Here is a 20,378-nt window from a genome sequence, read left to right as displayed (position 1 = left end):
TTGTGTGTGAACCGTATGTAGATAACAAACAGATAAACTTTTTTCGTAAAATGAACTAATTCTATCGTTTGTAATAGGTTTGTGTTCGTTTGTACTGAGCTTGAAATATTTTGTTAGTTTCTCATTTATTTTTAAATGAATAATTAAAAATCCAATATAAATAACGACCTCTATGTGCCACCGGGGGAGGGGGGGGGCAGGTCAGAATCTGTCCAAAATAAAAATAAATAAATAAATAAAAGCTGAGTGTCAAATAAAATTCTGAATAAAGAAAAATTTTGAACAAAAATATTCAATTGAAAAACTATTTTTTTTTTCGATTAAAATTTTTGCGGGTAAACGAAGTCGATAAAATGGAAAGTTTTCTTTAGCGACTGAGAAAGAGCGGGAAAATTTGACTGCGGCAAAGAACTAATTATATCATTTGTAGTGAGTTTATGGGCGTTTATTCTGAGATCAAAATGTGTTTGGAATTTGTCGGGAAGGCTAGAAAAATAAATATCTCCAACATCTTTTGAATACGAATTTTCTTTATCATGATTCGACGATCATATTCTTCAAATCAAAAACAAATGACATCCCTTTTTTTTTAAAAAAATACTGTTCCACATCTATTTTTAGAATTTTCATCAACTCTTCTGAGGATTAATTTTGATACAGTTTTTAATGTGCGCAACTGTATTAGATTAACAAAGCAAAAAAAACGGTTTGTAGAAAAGTTCAATTGTAGTTTGTCTATTAAACTTTTACCGCCATCATGGTGAACATCTGAACGGCCTGGAGAGTTTGAAAATTCGAAGTAGACCTTCCAAAGGTCCGTTAAATCTCAAAAAATAACAATTAATTTCCCCCATAATTCCTAACAGATAAATAATTCCGTTATCAATCAAAAAAAAAATAATCACAAATACGTGTTTGTCCCGCAAATTCCATTGGCCTCCCCCAGACTTCAGTAACTCACCATAATTACCAGACTACCCCCAAAACTATGAACTCCTTAGAAAATAGCTGCACGAAAATCAGTACAAATTATGTTTGTAGAATTTTTACATCGAATCTTGACGTTATCCGTGTCAATTTAGACTTTAGCAGGTGGATTCTGCTCAGAAAGTGGCTGCACACTAGAATTCGATGGATTGTGAGGCCTTCCCCCTCTCCTCCCTCTGCCCTTCTTATTAGCTGGTCCAGATCCCGACTTTTGGGGTAGATTCTCACGTTTTGAGGCCTGTCCATCGAAGCTTCCATTGGTATCACCATCGAGGACGTTCTGACGACTCTGTTGATTCTTATTGGGCTTACCTGATCGTGAATTTTGGAAGTTCAATGATGATGAGTGGGGTATCAGTCGTAGAACATTGCCAACAGCTTTGGTTCGTCCCTCTCTGAATGAAAAACACGCAGTTTCAAGTCCAACAGACCCAACAGAAACCATTCCTTTCTTATTTTGGGTATAACTTTTTTCATCGATGGATTCCAAGAACTCTGAGAGGATTAGCACTTCCTTATGCTCAAAGGGTGTTCCCCCAGGTGCGAGACAATGTCATGATCAGAGCGAGAATGAAAAAGACATCCGCATGTCCCATGAGAGATCCCAACCGCTTCATGAAGTGCTAAACATTGTGATATAATTGAGAAAAATTTTGTGGACGTTGTAATGGCCACTCTGGATAAAGGAAGTCGCTCTGATAATGCCATCGTCTCTCCCCTGTAGAGATAAGGACTAACGCTGTGTTTAATTACGATTAATGAGTGATAAAAATTACCTAAAGACCATTCTCTGTCCTGGCTTGATATACTCAGGATGCTTGATGAACCTGAAGTGAACGAGAGCCTTGTCCCCAGTTCTCAGACAGTCTTGTGACATTGAGAGGATAGAAGCTGTCTGTCTGATGCTACCACAATGAACCATTGCCTGATACCTCGAGCTGATTGTCGTTGGATGATGAAGAACAAGAATTTCACCCTCGAACTCCCAACAGGCCTGAGGATTCAGAGCTGGGGATACCATAACCATTCCCTTCCGAATTTGTGAGCGTTTTATTTTTTTCAGAGCGAACGATGCTGTTTGTCCACCTCTCACTTCATTCACGGGCATACGTTTTCTGTGAATACTCTTCACCGCGATCTGGGTGAAGTGACCAAGGGGATCCGGACCCAGTAGCAGGATGTCGTTAAGCTTTATAATACCTTTGAGAGTTGTTCCTGAGACAACTGTTCCCACTCCCTGAAAGCAATTCATTCGGGAATTTCATATTTGAGGGCTTGAGGGGCTTGGAAAGGGTTCCCCTTCGATTTCAGCCCAAAATACCATGAAAATAAGCCTCAACAAGTTCACGTTTGACGTGAACGCAAACGATTTTTAGAACGTAAAAGTGCAAATTGCAGACTTTCTCGATGATATCCAAGAGAAATCACGTGGTGATGAGGTCTGCTACGCATCGTTTGCACAAAAAAAAATACTAATGTATCAAATCTCAAGTTCAAGCCCTGTGAAACGTCTGAACATCAAAGTTGGCCTTGAGGATCGTTCTTAAGGTATTTGTCACTAAAAGGACACCTCTTAATAAAAGAAAAGATTTTTTCACTCACAGGAACTGAATAAGTATCATCAATTTGAAATTCCGCTGGCTCATCATCGTGGCTTATCATTCTCGCTGTCAGAAGATTCAGAAACATTTTCAGAAGATTTAGATTCTCACCGTTGACGTTTGATACTTGAAATATTGGACAAAGTCTGTGGACCAAAATATCCAAATGAGCTTTACAATCACGTCATGCCGTAAACGGGGAATTACGCACGCAGACGAGTACCTTTCAGAAACAAAATTTGTAGCACTGACAACGACATCATCCGGTGTCTTAACGATGACGGGAACCTTCCTGCAACCCGGGGACTTCAGAATTCTTATCAGTAGCCTAAGATTCTCTTGGAGAACATTGGGTGGACACATGTCAATTTTGGTTACAACGACGAAGACAGGAACCGATAGGGCGAGGGCAAGCCCCAGGTGTTCTTTTGTCATTCCTACAATTCCTGCATTAGCTCCCACCATGAGCATACCTGGAGAAAGGCGAAATTTCGTGACGATTAGAGTGGTATTAGACTTTTTTTTATCTCCACTCGTGATACTTTCACTCACTCACCGAAATCTGGAGCGTGGCCAGTCATTCCGAAGACTGTGGTCTTTAGGTAACGCTCGTGGCCAGCGAGGTCGATGAATGTTATCACTTTTGATGATTTCTCACATATTTTTACCCAGTCCAGGGAGCCGTGCTCCGGTTTGTTCACTACATTACCTTCAATAGTTAATGTTAATAGTTATAATTATGATTTAGACAAATTTTCAACGCGGAGAGTTTTCCCGACGGAATTTTCCCATCCAATTTCCCCTCAACCGTCCGATAACTGAGTCCCTTACTGCATGATCTACCCCGCGGCAGAAATCAGTTACATAAACTTACCAACACTGTCGAATCCGAGGATATCGTTCCCCACCGAACTGGTACGTCCTGTCTCGGCCTCATGTTTATGCCTGAAAAGTTTCTGCCTGGCGAGGCCTCGTCCGTTGTCGAGTTCCCCATGAGTGAGAACCCCCAGGAGTGTTGATTTGCCAGCATCGACATTACCTACCACAGCCACTCGAATCTCCAGAAAGTCCTGTTGGTCAAGGCGTCTCCTCACCAGGTACTGGCCTGTGAGACCCTGGTCGACTTTACTCTGTCTCAGAAGTACACAATCTGCTTCTAGTGTTGCTGCTAGGGACTGGAGAGTTGCCACTGAAGCCTCGTATTCGTCGGATTTCAGACCGTCTTCTGATCCATCTTCGGAATGATTTTTTTTTAGTCGATGGCATAATCTTTTCATTTATAATGATTAAACAGTTCCAACGCTTTTTATCGTTAATAAAAATTGGCAGGAGGGGGCTAGTCCCCCCACCCCTTCGTTAATTGCTTTCTCCATCGAGTGCTAAGATCTCCATTAATTTTTGATTTATGTTAATTGATTTGACTTCCTCACCTTCACCAATTCCAATATCAAAAATGGTCTCACTGCCTCCATCCAAAATCCTCTCCTTCAGTCTCCTCAGGAGAAGTTCATATTGTTCCTCTGACGGGCTCACAAGTACGTCCTACCCCCAACAACAACAAAAATGTAAATTCAATCAGTATTGATCAATCGATCAATTCATTACTTTTTCCAATTTCACCAAAGAATATTTTCAATGAAACGTTGAAACGTAGAAAATTCATGAATTTCGTACCTTTCCCCTGATACTCGAATAATCCGGCACAGCTGGAGGTTCCTGCTCCCCCGCACCACCTTGTCCTCCTGAGGAAGGCGCCGAAACTGCAGCGGACATCTTCAACCTCTCCAAAGTGCAAAAAACCAAGAACGTCTGTTCAAAAACTTGTAAAAATAGAATTCAAAAAATTCCCTTCACTACTTTCACTTCATCAACACTCGGTGGGGTCTCCCCTGACCCCAATGACCCAGGAGATAATCAGAAAGTGCCTCCAGGAAACTCCAGGAATCATCACACAACTGAAACGACAGTCCAACGACTCACGATAATTTTTGTTTTGCCACTTTGTCCGCGCGATTTTCCTCCTCCTGATCGTTTTCGCGACTTCCTGGGGGTCTCACCACCTGAAAAACCACCAAAAATCAGCACCGAGACGATGACACATCTGATAACACTGAGTAAACGCAGATAAAAATATTTTTACAGATGATAACACTTGAAAAAATGTCAGGAAAAACGCTAACAAAATCGCAGAAAAAACGAGTTCTTGATGAATTAATTATTGATTGTTACTCAAATCTGTTGTAAAATCATATTGAAAACATATTGAAGGGCATAAGTTGGTGCCAGCGAGTGAAATCAGACGGGGGAATAAAAATAAACAGAAGTGAGACGGGAGAAAGTGACGAATTTCCCATAAAAAAATTAAAAATCTTCATTTTTTCCCCCACAATCAATCAGACCTGTCTTCAATCAATTGATTCCAATTATTGCATGAAAGGACAGTATTGCACTAACCGAATTAAGTTCATCAACAAGAATATAACGTCAGAAAGAGCCCGGAATTCATCATCATAACTACACAACTGCCGAAAAAACACTGACGAAATATTCCTTGAAAAACATTGAGAACCCCTGGTTCCACGTCCCCGGGATTTAACCAGATTGTCTGAGGTAACGGGAGAGTTGTCGAAGTCTCTGACGACGTTTGTCATAGGGGAAGATCTCCGAAGGGGATGAGAGACGTTAGGAGACGATCCGGGAAGTAATTAATTATTTTTTGAAGGTGACAATTGGGTTTTTATTAGAGTTTCTGAGGAGTTTGAGGGAGATATGTAGTGGAAAAATTGTGGCTAGTGGTCAGGGGGCTATGACAGGACCGATTTATCATGAGAGACAGGTGAGGATGACCTCCAGAGACGTTTTCAGGGCTAGGTTTATTTTTGCAGGTTTTGGCTGAACCTCTGGATAATTTGTATGGCGCTCTCTGAACGTTGTATTAATATAACGAATTTTTAACATAAAAATCTGAAATAAATTCTAAACAAAAGTAACACTAAGAGAACTATTTTCATTGGATCTATGCTCTAACAATAGTCGACTATTATTGATAATAATTAATTCAGAAGCGGAGAAACAACTAGAAGTCTTATGAGGAAATTAAATTTTTGAGGTTAGGGAGATTGATATTTCAAAACAATGTTAAAGGTCTGAAAAATTAATAATAAATTGATGACCACAAACGTGACATCCATTTATAAGCCAATAATGTCATATTATAATTATTTCATAAAGAAGTAAACTATTCGAGGGAATTTAACGGTTGGGATGGAAGTGACGTCTAATGAATTAGTTGAAACAAGATTCGACTGAGTTTGTTTAGCTCACTTTGACGGATCTCTGGGGTCTGGGGGGTGTCTTCGTGATTTCAGGTGAAGGAGCTGTGCGCCCTGCACGCCCTGAACAACCTCTTTCAGGAGAGGGGCTTCAGTAAACAAGAGCTGGACCAGATCTGCTACGGTCTCAGTCCTGATGTCTGGATTAATCCTCACAAGTCACTTCTGGGACTGGGGAATTATGATATCAATGTTATCATGGCTGCACTACAAAAGAAGGGATGCGAGGCCATCTGGTTTGATAAGAGAAGGTGAAAGGATTTTTATTAATTTGTTTCCGAGGTCGTGCTATCTGTCAAACATTATCTAGACTCATTAATTGAAAACCCTGATATCCTGATCTTCAAACAAACAATATTCTTCAATAAAATTTAGTAGATTACATTAAAAAATAAATTAGCTAATTTTTTGCATTACGTCATTTTGCATTATTATTCTCAAGGGATCCGAAGTGTCTTCGTCTGGACAACATAGACGGTTTCATCCTCAACGTTCCCACCGAATACAAACTGGGCTTTGTTCTTCTACCCTTGAAGAAACGTCATTGGATAGCTCTGAAGAAAATCCAAGGTGCCTTTTACAATCTCGACTCAAAACTCGATTCACCCCAGCTGATCGGCAAGGAAGACGATTTACTTACATACCTGAAGGACCAAATTGAGAGTAAGGAGAAGGAATTGTTTCTAGTTGTGTCCAAGGAAGTGGCAAGCAGTCAGGAATGGCTGATCAAAGTGAATAATTGTAATGATAACTTGGGTGACAGTGGTGAAAAAATGTTCACAACTGACAGTGATGAAATAAGGTATATTGAGGATGGACTCAGTACAGACATTGAGCTTGATAAAAAATCCCAGGATGATGTGGATAACGATAATATTGTCAATGATAATACGAGATAATCTTTATCATTTTGCACATTTTTTGGGGGAGATTTAGTGATGGAGTTTGTGAAATTCAAAAATTTGGATTGTTCATTTTGTAAAAGTAAGCGACCAGGGAACTTTTGGATGTACTTGATCAAAGATGGACGGTTGACAAATTTTTCCTCTCCGCCGACATTCCCCCGACATTTGTCCTAAATTTTCCTCGAAAAAATATTCTTGAGGTCCCGATGAAGACTCCCTTTGCCCAACCCGACCTTAATTTGCCATTCCTTCATCAATTAATGAATTAATTCTTTATCAATGCTTTATCAATTTTGTTGTCATTCTTTATTTTGTCAATCTTTCTTGGAGATTGATAAATTAAGACCCTAGGCAAGTTCCCTATTGAATACTTCGCTCATTCTAACGTGTCTCATACACGAGTAATCAAGGGATTATGAATCAATAATTTTTTGTATCATCTGAATGTGTAAATAATCCGACGTCTAATCAATAATCTCCATTAACGAATTCATGTTTTTTAGCCATTGAAAACACCGAATGATTTTTCATTGAATTTGGAACATCTAACGATCGATAATCGATTTTCCATCCACCAAATTATCATGAAAATCATTTTGCAACAGTACAACGTTCGTCTTGTGATCTGTAGCGTCTGCACAGCGTAGAATAATTATCGATAGCATTAAGCCTTCTATTTCAAGCATTGAAGCAATATTTTTCATGTCTACAATTAAAGAAAGGAAAATGCTTGGCTTCATTCAATCAATTCAGTTAATTCAGTAAATAAACTAAGAGAAAACACGAGGGGAATGGAACAGAGACAAACGTAAAACTAGTCCATATGTGAGAGAAATAATTATAATCATTACAATTACTATTTATGTTAATTATTAAAACAACACCAGAGACATTTTTTAATTGTTATTTACATTCATAAATAAATTATTTTTGTTCATTTTTCGAGGAAAAACGAGTTTAATTTGTTATACTGAAAATAATAGATTATATTGCCATCTGTTTATTATTTATTAATTAATAACATAGAATAATATCACCATTTCATCGCCAATGCACTGTTCATCTTTTCGATCTCGTGGTACTGAGTGTGAAGGAAGGCTGAGGCTTTGTCGGTATGTCCAGAGCCCAACCACGATTTATATAAATTATCAACAACTTTATTATCTTCGGGTTTGCTCTCTGGAAGTTCGTGATATATTTGCTCCAGCCTCTGCGCCAATTCTCTCGGCTGTGAGCCGTCCTGGGGACGAATTTGGGCTCCACCATTGAGACATCCTGTGAAAATAGGAGAATCAGGTGCTTCCGAAGAATAAAAAAATGAAAACACAAAAAAAAATCTCACCTGCAGGACAAGCCATCACTTCCACATAATGATAAGTGCACTTATTCCTCTTGAGTTTCTGCACTAGATTCTGGATATTCCTGAAGCCATTGGCCACAGCAAACCTGAGGAGGACTTCACCATTTTTCTCCAGCACACCCTCCTGAAAGTCCGGGTTTCTCAGACTCTTCAGTTCTAGTCTAGAATCGTAAATCTGGAAAAGATTCTTCGCCGCATATTCGAAGATGAAGTCCGCGTATCCGCCTGAGCCGGAGCCCCTGTGTGACCAGAGATCCACTTCTGATTGTTCCTCGGTGACGAAGGGTCTGTCCAGGACTGCAGGGGCTACATCAGTCAGACTCTTCCCCTGATTCTCCAGCATCTGCTCGAGCTCTATGCTCGTTATCACACAATCGACGTCTCTGGTGTCTTTCGTTCTGTCGATGAAATTACGTGAACAAATCAGATTATTTATTACTGTACCTCACGTTGTGCAAATTAGGTGATTGCATTTGTCACATTAAAAAGTAGTGATAAGTACTTGTCATAAAAATCTTCCCTCGAGGCCTCCAGCTTCTTATCGTAGCAGGGCATCAACGTAATGTGATAAATCCTCTCCGGGGAGAGAGACCTCCTCTCCGCAAGATAATTTTTGACGAGAGATCCCATGATCTGTTGAGGTGACTTGGTGACACTGATGAACGGCAGAATAAAATTGCCATGAGTCTTCTCAGCATAACACACCCACCCTGGGCATGAGGATGCTAACATGGGAATCTGTCCCTTGGACCCCTCCTGATGGGTCTTAAATCGCTCGGTAAATTCCTTCGCAGCTTCCAGAAGCGCGAAATCTTCAGCTGCCGACATCTCCAGGACTAGATCTGCACCCAGTGATTTGAAGTACCCTGAGAGTCGTTTGGTGGTGTCCTCGGGGGTGAGGTCGTATTTCTGAGAGAGGGAGAGGACTGGCTGGACTGAGAGACTCACTACTATGAGCTTTGGGGACTCATTCTGGGATTTCAGGGCCTGATTTTCCTGGAAGACCCTGAGAAGCTCCTCCTGGGACTGTTGGGTCACTAGGACACTCTCGGCTGTGGTTATACATCCAGAGCAGGCGAGACAATCCGCCAGGGTAATTTCCACCTTCTGTAATTTTTCTGATCCTCTCTGAGCGGGAGAGAATGATTGGTTGATTGGAAATTTTAGTATTTTTTAAGGGAATTTGATGGGAGAAGGTTTGCTAAATTTTACAGATGTTCTAACGTTATTTGTTGTATGAATAAAGGCCATAAAATAATTAATGATAATTATTGTCACCTCATTGAGCTCCACATAAGCCCCATCATCCTGAATTTTGATTTTAGATCCAGTTTTGCTGGTTGATTTCAGAACCTCAATTGGTTTTATGCATTCCTGGTGGAGACAAAGTCACAAAGATATTCAAAATGTAAATTAAATGATAGATGAAAATTTTTTTGAGGTTAGCTCACTTGTGATGGTGTTATAAAATCATCCAGGCTCGTTATTTGTAGGGCACCACTGAACCTGGATGCCATTATGGTTCCACAAAAGATTTCAACACCTGATTCAACTGAAACTGTTAATAGTTGTGGGAAAAATAATTATTTAACTTCTTGCTATTGGATTTTTTCTGTTGTTATTGTTGGTCACTGTTACCTACGTACATATGTGGGTATGTATACATAGGCTTTAGTCCCTTGGTTGGCGTTTATCATCAGAGTAGTTACCAATCGGAGGATAATTCTTAAAAGAACCGACCATTTTTGAAAATATGGTACTAGTTCAAGCATGGGACGACAGATAGCTCCCCATGGTTCTTTCGAGCCGCCATTTTGTTCCCCACACTCACACATCGTTAACCTGTCAAAAATACCAGTGCTAGACTTAAAAATAATTGGCAATCAATGGCGTGTGGTTTATCCATGTTTATTAAATAATTGTGTATTTTTTTACTAATACATAATGAAATTATATTGAGGGAAACCTTGGGTTAACGTTTTGAAGTTTTAATTGTTCACTGAGAATGGCTAAACCCAAGTATAAAGCTACCTCCGATCTCTGTGCTGATTGTGGAGCTCTCGGTAAGATTAGAATAAATGAGTTTCAATTATTCACTTTATCTTTTCTCATGACTCACCCAATTTCTTGTCAAAATTTCACTTGATTGAGAAAAAAAAATTCACTTTTTTTTAACTTTGAGTCATCTAAATACCCTGAACTTTCCAATAATTTTTCTTGTGATTTTGTTGAAACTTTTGGAATTGTTTCTATACTAGGATTTTTCATTAATAATAACAATAATTTCCCCAAAGTTCTTCCCAATCAAATTTTTTTCCATTAATACGTTTTATTTTAAAGAAATTTAATTTTTTTTTATTATAAAAAATCATACATTTTAGGTTTTTAATCTTGATAACAATTTGACTATTAAAACGTTATAGTTTGGCTTGTCTAATATTTTAAGTCTCGATTCATCTATTGTTGTTCCAGAAAAAAAATTTGTTGTTTTAAAAAAGAGACAAAACCTGGAGTTTTTTTTATTGACGACAATTTAGCAAGTAAAATATATACACTCGAAGTTATCTATGTGTGAGTGATCACTAGGTGTTCCAGAGCTCCCTGAAATTGTATATAAATAAATCCCAGACAGGAAGTAATTCATTGGGAGGCGTAGAAACAGCTCCCATGGTACTGACAATTTTTTTCACCCTCATTCTGTTTGTTGGCCAGGGCCAGGATGGGCATCGGTGAACCGTGCAATTTTATTATGCGACGAGTGTTGCAGCATACACCGGAGCCTCGGACGACATGTGTCACATATAAAGTCGTTGCACAAAAGCGTCTGGAATTCATATTTGCTTTCTGTAAGGACTTGTTCAATTTTTCAGAGAATATTTTCAAGTCGTTGACATTACAATTGTAGCGGCGATCTCTAGGAATTGGTTTGACTTGCAACCAAGATTTGTCACTTTTCACTATCGACTAGTTTTTGATTAATATCTCGTAATGTAGAGGAGATAGAAAATTTTTTGTTATAACCTTTTTTGTGGAGTGGTTCGAATACAACAAAAGATGTCCTGACCAAAAATTCGTTATCTCTCTTAGATTCGAAGATATTGGTCAAGAACTCAAGCGAAAAAGTCGAGTTTTCGTGTCCGATCATTTTGATTCTGAATTGTCAACATTTTCCCCATCAGATGGTTCACACCCTGAACGACAATGGTGCCAACAGTATTTGGGAGCACTCGTTGATGGACCCCAGCAGTTCGAAAATAAATAGACGTAAACCACAGCCCAAGGATCCACTGCATCCTGTGAAAGCTGATTTCATTCGCGCCAAGCACCAGCAGCTGATGTTCATCCTGCGACCGAGTAAAGATGAATTCTGCAGTGAGGAAGAGCTGAGTAGACAGCTCCACAGCAGTGTGAGGACTGGAAATCTTGAGACATCGTTGAGATTGCTAGCACAAGGAGCAAATGCCAATTATTTTTATAAGGAAAAGGGAACAAATCCACTTCATGTCGCTGCCAGAGCTGGACAGACACTCCAGGTGGAGTTGCTCATTGCCAATGGGGGAAATCCAAGTCTAGTTGATTCCAGTGGACACACTCCCATGGACATTGCGAGGTTAAATGCTACATTAATATGTCTAATTCCATTCGTTCAATTTATATATTTGTATTACCGATATTTTGCTTTTGTTATTTTTATTTTGTTATTTTCATTCATTCAATTATTCGTTGATAATTTCTATTTAGTATATTCAAGACTTGGAATTGTTCAACAGAATGTCTGGACATCTGGAGCTGTCAGAGAGGCTCGTAGAGTGCATGTACGAGGTGACTGACAGGCTGACGTTTTTCGTATGCTCAAAGAAGCCGGACCATCGTACCCAGGAGCACCTTATCATTCCCGAGTGGTCGGTGAATCTGGAGAGGAACGAGCTGGCTGTCGAGGCCAGAACTCGCCTCCAACTGCTCCCTAACAATTTGCTGGAGGAACTGGCGATGGATGTTTACGATGAGGTTGACAGACGGGAGACTGAAGCCGGTGAGATTAATTTGAGGGAATTACGACTGATGGGTGGATTTCGTTTGAGGATATCTCAGGGGAAGACCAGAATTTTTTGAATTTTCTACACTTCGTTTTGTTGTAAAAATAAGTAAATAACGTCTCCCACGCGTATGAAAAAATGGTAATTAATTCTTTGTAGATATTATCGTACAAGGTATTGAGTTTATTTGCATTTAGGGGTTTTTTTCATACGCGGGCTTTGATATCCTCAACAATAACAATATTTAGACTCTAGAAAATTGTTGAAGCGAATCGTTTAGTTTTTGGAAATCGTTGACTCGATGTTAATTAATGTTATTCAATACTGATCATTAAATAGTCATCTCATTATACCAAATATCATGATAGGCCATGTTATCAGTATTAGTCGTTGGATATTATTTTCAATTAATAATCCGCATGAATTCTTTACTGCATCTACAGAGGGACAGGTGAGCATCAACTATCTATTTACCTACACAAGTCTTGTTTTTTTTTTAATCTTCATGGACAATCGAAATAGTCTAGCTTGCATTCATCGTCTTTACAAATTTCATGATTTCCACATTTTGCGATTGAGTGACATTTCGGAATCTGAGGTGGCAAAATTGCCATCTGCCAACTATTCTTAGGATCCACTCACTCGCAGATTCATCTATGTCATTTAGAGTCATTTAGATTGCATTTCACTCATTATTTCATGAACCTCATATTGTTGATCATCGGGAAAATGCTATGTTTAATTGATTTTTTTGAAAATGTAGTTTGGCTGTCGCATGCGAGTCTTCCAGAACGAACGACAGTGCCTTTTTTACCGGTAAATCCACACCTGTCTTCAACGCGAAATCAGGGACGACAGAAACTGGCGAGGTTCACACCCAAAGAGTTTACGATATTGATTATCGACCTGTTGACCGAGGCTGACAGGAGACAGATGATCTCCAACACGACGCCCCTGCAAGGTAAACTAGATTTGCTTCTAGTGTCAGTTCCACGTTGGAAGAATTATTTCATATTTTTCTCGTGCAGATCCAGCTGTTTTGGCCCTTAAGAAAGAGAAATACGGCTCTCAGGTGTCTGATGACGAGCCCCTGTATGACAGTGTCGCCTCGGACGATGATTATGCAGCTGTAACTAACGACGTCTCCAGTCCCCAGTCGAACGTCGATAACGAGGTAAAATAATCTTTTTGTTTTTTAGATAATAAAGTCACGAAATGAAGTATAAAATTTCACGAGAATGCAATCGCTTTTGTCGTATGTAGACGAATTATTCTACTCTTCTTAGTCTTCTTAGAGTGGTTTTTTATCGTTGGTAATTGAGGATTATTATGCTTGTTGTGGTAATTAAGGTGCCAGCACTTGTAGGAAAACGAAAGACGGGGAAACGTCTGAGCACTTGGTTCTTCTGCTTCTAGGCAAGTGAATGCCTGATCAATGTCTCCCTGTTCATTTTTTCACGCATGACTATCTAACTCGTGTTGTTCTAACCCATTTCTAATATTTCAGGAGCTAAAGTACAATCATTTTATGATTTTTTAAAGTTTAATCACTGAAAAAAAAATAATTTCCCATGATTTTTCTTCGGCTTTACGGAACGATTTTTTTTTCTCCATTTGTTTCAATTTAATTACTCACTCTTTTTTTTGTTCTCTGCGTATAAAATTCTCTCTAATAATTTCCTTAATTTTTGCAGAAGGCACTAGCCCCAATGGCCAAGGGCCTTCCCACAATTGTGGAACTCCTGAAAAAGCAGCTGAGCACCTCCGAGTCGACGATAAAGTCGCTTCAGGAAGAGATGAGGGAAATGAAGAGGACAATAGAGACTCTGACACGAGAGAATCGAGAGCTGAAGGCAGCTTTTCAGTCCCATAATAAATCCCTCCCTGAGGACGTGATGAATGGACACTCTGGTGAACAGGAGCCGGTTTTGGAGTCTCTGGGGGACCTTAGGAGCACCCTGTCGAGGGGACAGAGACCAGCCTCTATGTATGAGACTCGAGAGGGCCTGAAGAAGAGCGGAACGTGGAGTTCCATGAGTCAGGTAACTTAATTCAATTCACGAAGGAAAATTGTGATGTTTCCTTGGTGAGAATTGTTATTTTTTTTTATAGGCAAAACCTCATGGTGAGACTCTGGCCCGACCCAACACTACTCAAAGCCTCTGGGCATACCAAACATCGAGTTTGCCGTCGTGTGACGAGGTCACCAGGCGAACGGAGCAGGTGACGAGGAGAATTCAGGAATTGTGGATGGCAATGCAGGACCCCGGCCACAGGGAAGCATTTGTGCCTTGTGCTGAGAGGATCAGGGTGGCTGTTGCTGAGTTGACAGCCATATTTCCTCATGTAAGTTTCGGGTTTATTTGTAGTTTTATTTTTTTATATTTTCAGATATTGAATCCCTCGGACTTCTTCATTTTTTATTATTCCTTTTTATAAAAGAATCTAATTGTTAACGTAATTTTCTCAATCCACAGAATCCAATTGAAGACAATATCAGATCAGCCCTCAGACAGCTAAACGGTAACACTGGACGACTTCAAGCAGAGTGTGCTGGTCTTCAACGCTGCACCAGTGATCCTGAACACATGGACAGGTGTCTCCAGCAGGTTCGATCATGTGCCTACGATATTGCCAAAGCTACCAAACTCCTCGTTACGCAGTTTCAGATATCCTAGATTTAGAAACATCCTCATACGTAAAAATAAGGGACCCATACTGCCTGGTTCCCTCACAAAGACAGCTCCCAAATTTTTTCCAAAACAAATTTGCAAAAACTTGGCTAAAAAATGTCATCATTATGTAGCTTGTCAAATTTCCGTCTCCAAACGTGGCTGACAAACGCCCTACAACGTTCGAAATAATCGCCGAAAGAAATTTACGGTCTTATATCAAATATCAAAAATTTCTGGGGCAGAATGGGTTCATGACCAGGTTTTGGAGATGGCCATTTTGTCACATATTTCGTGGGATCATTTACACCCCCGAAAAAAAAATTATTGAATTTTCACATAATTCAAATAATCGGAAAACAATGGAAAAATGCTTTAAGCTTTAAAGATCAATTAGCAATCAATTAATCAATAATTTTCCCATTATTGTTACCTTATATTAAAATAGAATAAAGACTGAGTAGGCGTATTTTTTAATTTTCATCTCATAAACTTTGAAAAATTAGAAATTTTTAATTTTTTTCATTAAAAAAATTAAAATAATCAGTTTTTATAATGTAAATTAATTGATTGACGAATTGTAAATACTTGAACTATTAATTAACTACATCACATTGTTATCAGAAATCGACAATCATCCATTTTGATGAAACGAAACCGATTTTTTAATTATCAGAATTGACTTTAGTGCAATAATCACCGCTTTCCTTAAAAATATCATGAAAAAAAACGATTTTAATGAAATTAATGTCAAATCCAAATCCATTATTGGTAATGGAAAAACATTTTTTTATTATGAGTCACTGTATGTCATCATGTTAACTCATCAAGACATTCACCACTTTATGATAATTAATTATTTAATTCTCTGACAATACCTTAGTATTTCATAAATAATAAATCGATGCATTAAGTATTGAGTAATTAAAGATCCTTTTTACCATGAAGAAATGAGCATTGTTATTTTTAACGAACGTATAAATGTTAATTGTATCGAATAAATTGTGTGTTTGCGATAATCGCTGTCATGACGTTCTGTGTAGATTTTAATTAAACTGAATAAAATTATTAAGAATCACCAATTTCTTTAAAAATATTATTGTTATTATTATTGTGGGGAGAGGAAGGATATGTTGATAATATAATATTCCTTTTTTGCAAATGAAAAAATGAAAAAATTGTCCGAAGCTCAGGAACAGGTAATCTATAGACGAAATGACAATCAGAGAGGAGAATTGAAGTCCTTGCTCGCCCCAAATAAAATTTTTTTGTACTTTGTGGATGATAATGACATGATATTTTATTTGTTTGCACGTCCCTAGAAGATCAAACTTTATGTTTCCTGCCACAAGAACACTAGCGCTCCAGCGACATCACCGAGAACTCCCAGTAAACAGAAAAAAATCGTACTCACAACAATGTGTACAGACATCCAAAAGGAAATATTTACAAAAATAACAAACAATCAGGCAGGAGAATTGAAGTCCCTGCTCGCCTCGAATAAAATACTGATCGACTTTGTGGATGACAATGGCTTGAGTCCATTGCAACACGCCTGCTACAAAGGGAACAAGGAAATAGCACAGATGTTGTTGGATCAGGTTAGAGTGACACTAACAAAACAATAATTAATTGGTACCAAACTCCTCCAAGAGACAATGACAAAACTACATAAAATGTGAAAAAATCGAATAGAAAAATTTATTATTGACTCTAATAGCCACAACACCCAGTGAAATTATCTCCAATTCGATTATTCCTCCCCAGGGTGCAGATGTCAATGCTTGCCAGGGTAAGCACGACTACAGAGCCCTCCATCTTGCTGCTCTGAGTGGCAATGCTGATCTCTGTCAGCTTCTCCTGACTCATGGCGCCGAAATAAATGCAAAAAATTCGGTACGACGTACAGCAGCACAAATGGCAGCATTCGTTGGCAATCACTATTGTGTTGCCTCAATCAATAATTACATACCAAAGGCTGACATCGATTACTACGTTAAACCACAGGGATTACAGACAGAGCCAATGTTACCACCTCATCTTGCTGATTCGTTTCACAGATTCATCATGCAGGTCAATGTACATCCGGTCAGGGTTGCCATTACGTTGCAAAAGTGCACAGGATTGTTGGATCATCTGCCCAAGGTAATGATCAGTCAATAATTTCTCAATTATTATCACGGACTCGGCTGTAAGTGGGTCCTCATTCCTATCAGATTCAATATTCCCTTCTTAAAATCATTTTTAATTTTTATTTCGCTCAAAAAACCCCACCTCGACGTCCCAATCAGAGAAACTCCTCGTTCCTCATATGTCTAGTGGATATTATTCCCTCACCCTCACATGATAACCCAGGATCGATTGCAAAATCGAGACTCTCTCATTAGCGAAGTGATGTCCAAGACAATCGATTGCGAATCGAGAAACCCTAGGTAAAATCAATCCTTCGAAACTGTTAAAAAATCCTTACTTTTTCGTCCTGAGACTATAAGTCCAACTTTCTTCACCTGTTCCCAGGTGCAAAAACTTCTAGAATCTCTCCGTCAGCGTGAGATGACACGCGGTGCCGACACAAATGAAATAATGGCGTTCAAATACCACTACCTGAGTGGCATAATAAACGAGCTCCTAAAATTAAAAAAGCGCCAGGACGCGCGAAAGGACAAAGTCGAGAAAGACAAGGCACCAGAGGCATCCGACAGATCCTCATCAAAGAGTCAAACAGATCTGATCGAGCTTTTCATAAAACAATTACTCAAGTGCAATAAGACTGACGCTCTGAGGTCTGAGTACCAGGAGGCCCTTCTCCGGGAAATAGTCCGGGAATTTCCCTTCCGGCAAAGCACAATTTTCCGTCAGATGATAGTGACTCTAGCCGGCACCGATCCCCCGTCGGCCGCCTCCGTAGTATCGGCTGCTATCAACGGCCAACGGGGCTTTGCCGACTTTTCACCGATGTGCATAACATGCAAAGAAGAAAAGCCGACGAAAAAGTGTAGCAAGTGTAAGGATGTACAGTACTGCGACAGAGAGTGCCAACGCTATCACTGGTTCCTTCATAAAAAAGAATGCGCCAGGGAGGATACCAACACGTCGAGTGATAAGGGGGGCAAGGTGCCAGACGCTGATAAGGCACAACTGGCTAGCGCTATCAAAGAGGAAATCGAGAATCTGAGTGTCAAGTAATTTTGTTTTTTTTTTTTGTTAATAAATTGTCTTCTCTTTTTCGTTTCATTACGTTTTTGGTTATTTTTGGGAGAGGGAGGTGTAAACTGCGGCAGCAAAGCCCGATGGAAACCCGTTCAAAAATGCCAACTTTTCATCCCAGTGACAGGAAACTGATATTCTTTCTATTGTTTCTATGGAACAAACAGAAATTTTACTTTGCAGACGTGCTGAAGAGTCCTGTTGGGATAAGAAGTTGAACATCTAGGCGAAGTCTGTTGTGAATTGTGGGCCCAGGTCGAAAAAGAATGATTTTTGGCCTCGGCACATAATTTATGGTTCTAACGTCCTAACGACTGATGCACAGAAAATTATAGTCTCTTTTTAATTTCAGCTTTTGGCGCGCTCGATTTCTTGCCGAATTGTTTGTCTAGGTCGAAAATGGGTACTTTCAGGACCTAGGGATGTAATGAACGGTTATTTACTACGTTTATTGCTCTTGGGGGATTCCGCGAAGTGAGGGGATACAGGTGCGGGGAAAATAGGCGCTAAATCACAAAATAAAATGAAAGATAGAAAAAAGGGTCAAAAGATCCACAGATGGGCGTCTTATGTCTCAAATATGATGGAGTATAGAGTAAAATATGCATCGGCTTACAGAATTTAAAAATATAAGAGTTTGCGAGTATCAATAATCGACTATCAGGAAATAGAAGTTACGAATGCTTTGGATTTTTATTTAAATTAAGTGGAGCATAGGAAGACATTCAGATTCTCTCAGTTATTGATGACTTTTCAGAATCTTTCGTTATTCGAAGGGACCTGGGTCTTCAAAGCCGCTAGACGATGACTCGAGACCTCCTGATTCGCCAGGATTTTAGTTATTGATTCGGGATTCTCTTTACTCTCCTTCAGAACTTGGCATAAAAGTATTTTCTGACTCGTGAGAATTTGAGGAAAAAAAAGAGTCCTGGGAATGTATTCCTTAGTCTCGGCTAGGGGGCATCGGGCTGAACTCACATTCGTCACGAGATACTTCTATCGACCTTGTGACGTAATAGACAATTTCACATCTGTACGGAGATTCGAATCTACCTCCCTCACGTGTCCCTCAAGGCACAAAAATCAAGTTTTCATCTAGTCTTTTAGAACTTTTCAGACTCGTGTGACGAAAAATGATATTTATTCCCCTAGGGACTGAAAAGTGCGATAGAATATATAAATATCGTATACCATATGGGAATAAAGTGTTTTCTGGCGAAATGTGAGTTGAAGAATATTGTACACAAGAAAAAAAATTGAAAAATTGTTGTGAAAGCAAACATTGCAAATATTGTACTGTATTGTTGTAAAATAATGTCTGATTGTTTGTTTGTCTGTAACTTATCAGGTTTTCCATGTAATTTAACTGTAAATTAAACAATCATTGTGTCGATGTTTAGTATTTGAAAAAGTAATGATTGATGTTGTGTTGATGATGAGTTCAATTACTCGAGGGAATAAATATTATGACAAAACGGAACAGTTGAGAGAATTATTTATTTTAACCTGTGTAACAGTTATGCAACGATTGCCCAGTGTATCATCTCGTTAATCGCTCGGACTTTCTAATCCAGTGGAAAAAAAAATTCGATTTTAGTTGTGTTACGTGTCATAACTTACAGATGTCAAGTGTAAGGAAGAAATTTCACCGAATTTGCCCTCGAAAATAAGAGCTGGAGACTTTCTCCGGTTTAAAGTCAACATTTCGCGTTTCTCGTGCGAATTTAACCGAGTGATAATATATTATACGTTGTGGACGGACAAATGAAATTATTTGAACGAAAATTGGCAAAAAAAAATTGTAAATCAAATTCTTTCTTTATGGGAAGAAATTCTTCTTGAAATTCAAATTAAATCGCGTGAACTCCATGGCCTGAAAAAACATTTTTTCATGGGCCAATCAAACCCTAAGAAGTAGCGCACATATTAACAGCCGTGTTTTTCGTTTACCCGTAAAATCCCAAGGAGAAATTGACAAAAATATCGCTAATAATTTATTTTCACTCCTTTCGACCAAAATAAAAAATCGAAAATTTCCAAACAATCTAAAGTTTCATTCTCTTTATCAATCACTTCACGAATTTTACCAATTATCACTTCACCAATTATTCAAACAATTAATTTTTTAAAACCTTATTTCTCACGCAAAAAAATTATTTTCATTTTATTTAAACGCCAACTCGCTATTGTTTAAATTTATTTGCAAATGGAGCATAAGGGGGCCTTCTTATGCTAATGGAAATGAAAACTCTCAGATAAATTTCCGGGAAAAAATCC

At 38.8% G+C, this 20,378-nt stretch overlaps 5 protein-coding genes across 6 annotated transcripts; 3 read left to right on the top strand and 2 right to left on the bottom strand.

The window, feature by feature from the left end:
* Window positions 1-512: 512 nt before the first annotated feature.
* LOC135165913 (GTP-binding protein 1) lies at window positions 513-6,051 on the bottom strand. Of its 2 annotated transcripts, none has more exons than XM_064127713.1 (9): window positions 5,913-6,051; window positions 4,263-4,648; window positions 4,019-4,130; window positions 3,463-3,822; window positions 3,145-3,297; window positions 2,812-3,061; window positions 2,590-2,734; window positions 1,764-2,224; window positions 513-1,382 (listed from the first exon to the last, which is right to left on the bottom strand). In XM_064127713.1, exons 2-9 carry the CDS (start codon window positions 4,359-4,361, stop codon window positions 1,079-1,081), a joined length of 1,884 nt encoding a protein of 627 aa, XP_063983783.1. In that variant the 5' UTR covers window positions 4,362-4,648; window positions 5,913-6,051; the 3' UTR covers window positions 513-1,078. The 2 variants fall into 2 exon arrangements, with proteins under 2 accessions (XP_063983783.1, XP_063983782.1); XM_064127712.1 differs by lacking the exon at window positions 5,913-6,051 and adding an exon at window positions 5,043-5,181.
* LOC135165919 (josephin-2-like) lies at window positions 5,248-7,777 on the top strand. The gene is made up of 3 exons (XM_064127722.1): window positions 5,248-5,424; window positions 5,957-6,171; window positions 6,363-7,777. Exons 1-3 carry the CDS (start codon window positions 5,395-5,397, stop codon window positions 6,817-6,819), a joined length of 702 nt encoding a protein of 233 aa, XP_063983792.1. The 5' UTR covers window positions 5,248-5,394; the 3' UTR covers window positions 6,820-7,777.
* A 28-nt stretch (window positions 7,778-7,805) lies between these two features.
* Window positions 7,806-9,837, bottom strand: LOC135165915 (probable cytosolic Fe-S cluster assembly factor AAEL012261). Its single transcript, XM_064127718.1, has 5 exons — window positions 9,637-9,837; window positions 9,464-9,559; window positions 8,688-9,313; window positions 8,168-8,583; window positions 7,806-8,100 (listed from the first exon to the last, which is right to left on the bottom strand). The coding sequence occupies exons 1-5, from the start codon at window positions 9,700-9,702 to the stop codon at window positions 7,859-7,861; spliced, it is 1,446 nt and encodes a 481-aa protein (XP_063983788.1). The 5' UTR covers window positions 9,703-9,837; the 3' UTR covers window positions 7,806-7,858.
* A 162-nt stretch (window positions 9,838-9,999) lies between these two features.
* On the top strand, window positions 10,000-15,988 carry LOC135165911 (ARF GTPase-activating protein GIT2). Its single transcript, XM_064127710.1, has 9 exons — window positions 10,000-10,248; window positions 10,898-11,031; window positions 11,365-11,795; window positions 11,956-12,218; window positions 12,986-13,183; window positions 13,251-13,396; window positions 13,917-14,264; window positions 14,335-14,568; window positions 14,700-15,988. The coding sequence occupies exons 1-9, from the start codon at window positions 10,191-10,193 to the stop codon at window positions 14,898-14,900; spliced, it is 2,013 nt and encodes a 670-aa protein (XP_063983780.1). The 5' UTR covers window positions 10,000-10,190; the 3' UTR covers window positions 14,901-15,988.
* Window positions 15,989-16,274: 286 nt separating this feature from the next.
* LOC135165916 (ankyrin repeat and MYND domain-containing protein 2) lies at window positions 16,275-19,596 on the top strand. The gene is made up of 4 exons (XM_064127719.1): window positions 16,275-16,495; window positions 16,662-17,039; window positions 17,412-18,076; window positions 18,859-19,596. Exons 1-4 carry the CDS (start codon window positions 16,313-16,315, stop codon window positions 18,938-18,940), a joined length of 1,308 nt encoding a protein of 435 aa, XP_063983789.1. The 5' UTR covers window positions 16,275-16,312; the 3' UTR covers window positions 18,941-19,596.
* Window positions 19,597-20,378: the final 782 nt, after the last annotated feature.

The sequence above is a fragment of the Diachasmimorpha longicaudata genome, chromosome 9 (assembly GCF_034640455.1).
Source record: "Diachasmimorpha longicaudata isolate KC_UGA_2023 chromosome 9, iyDiaLong2, whole genome shotgun sequence".
Taxonomy (NCBI): domain Eukaryota; kingdom Metazoa; phylum Arthropoda; class Insecta; order Hymenoptera; family Braconidae; genus Diachasmimorpha; species Diachasmimorpha longicaudata.
This window is presented reverse-complemented; position numbering and strand designations above follow the sequence as displayed.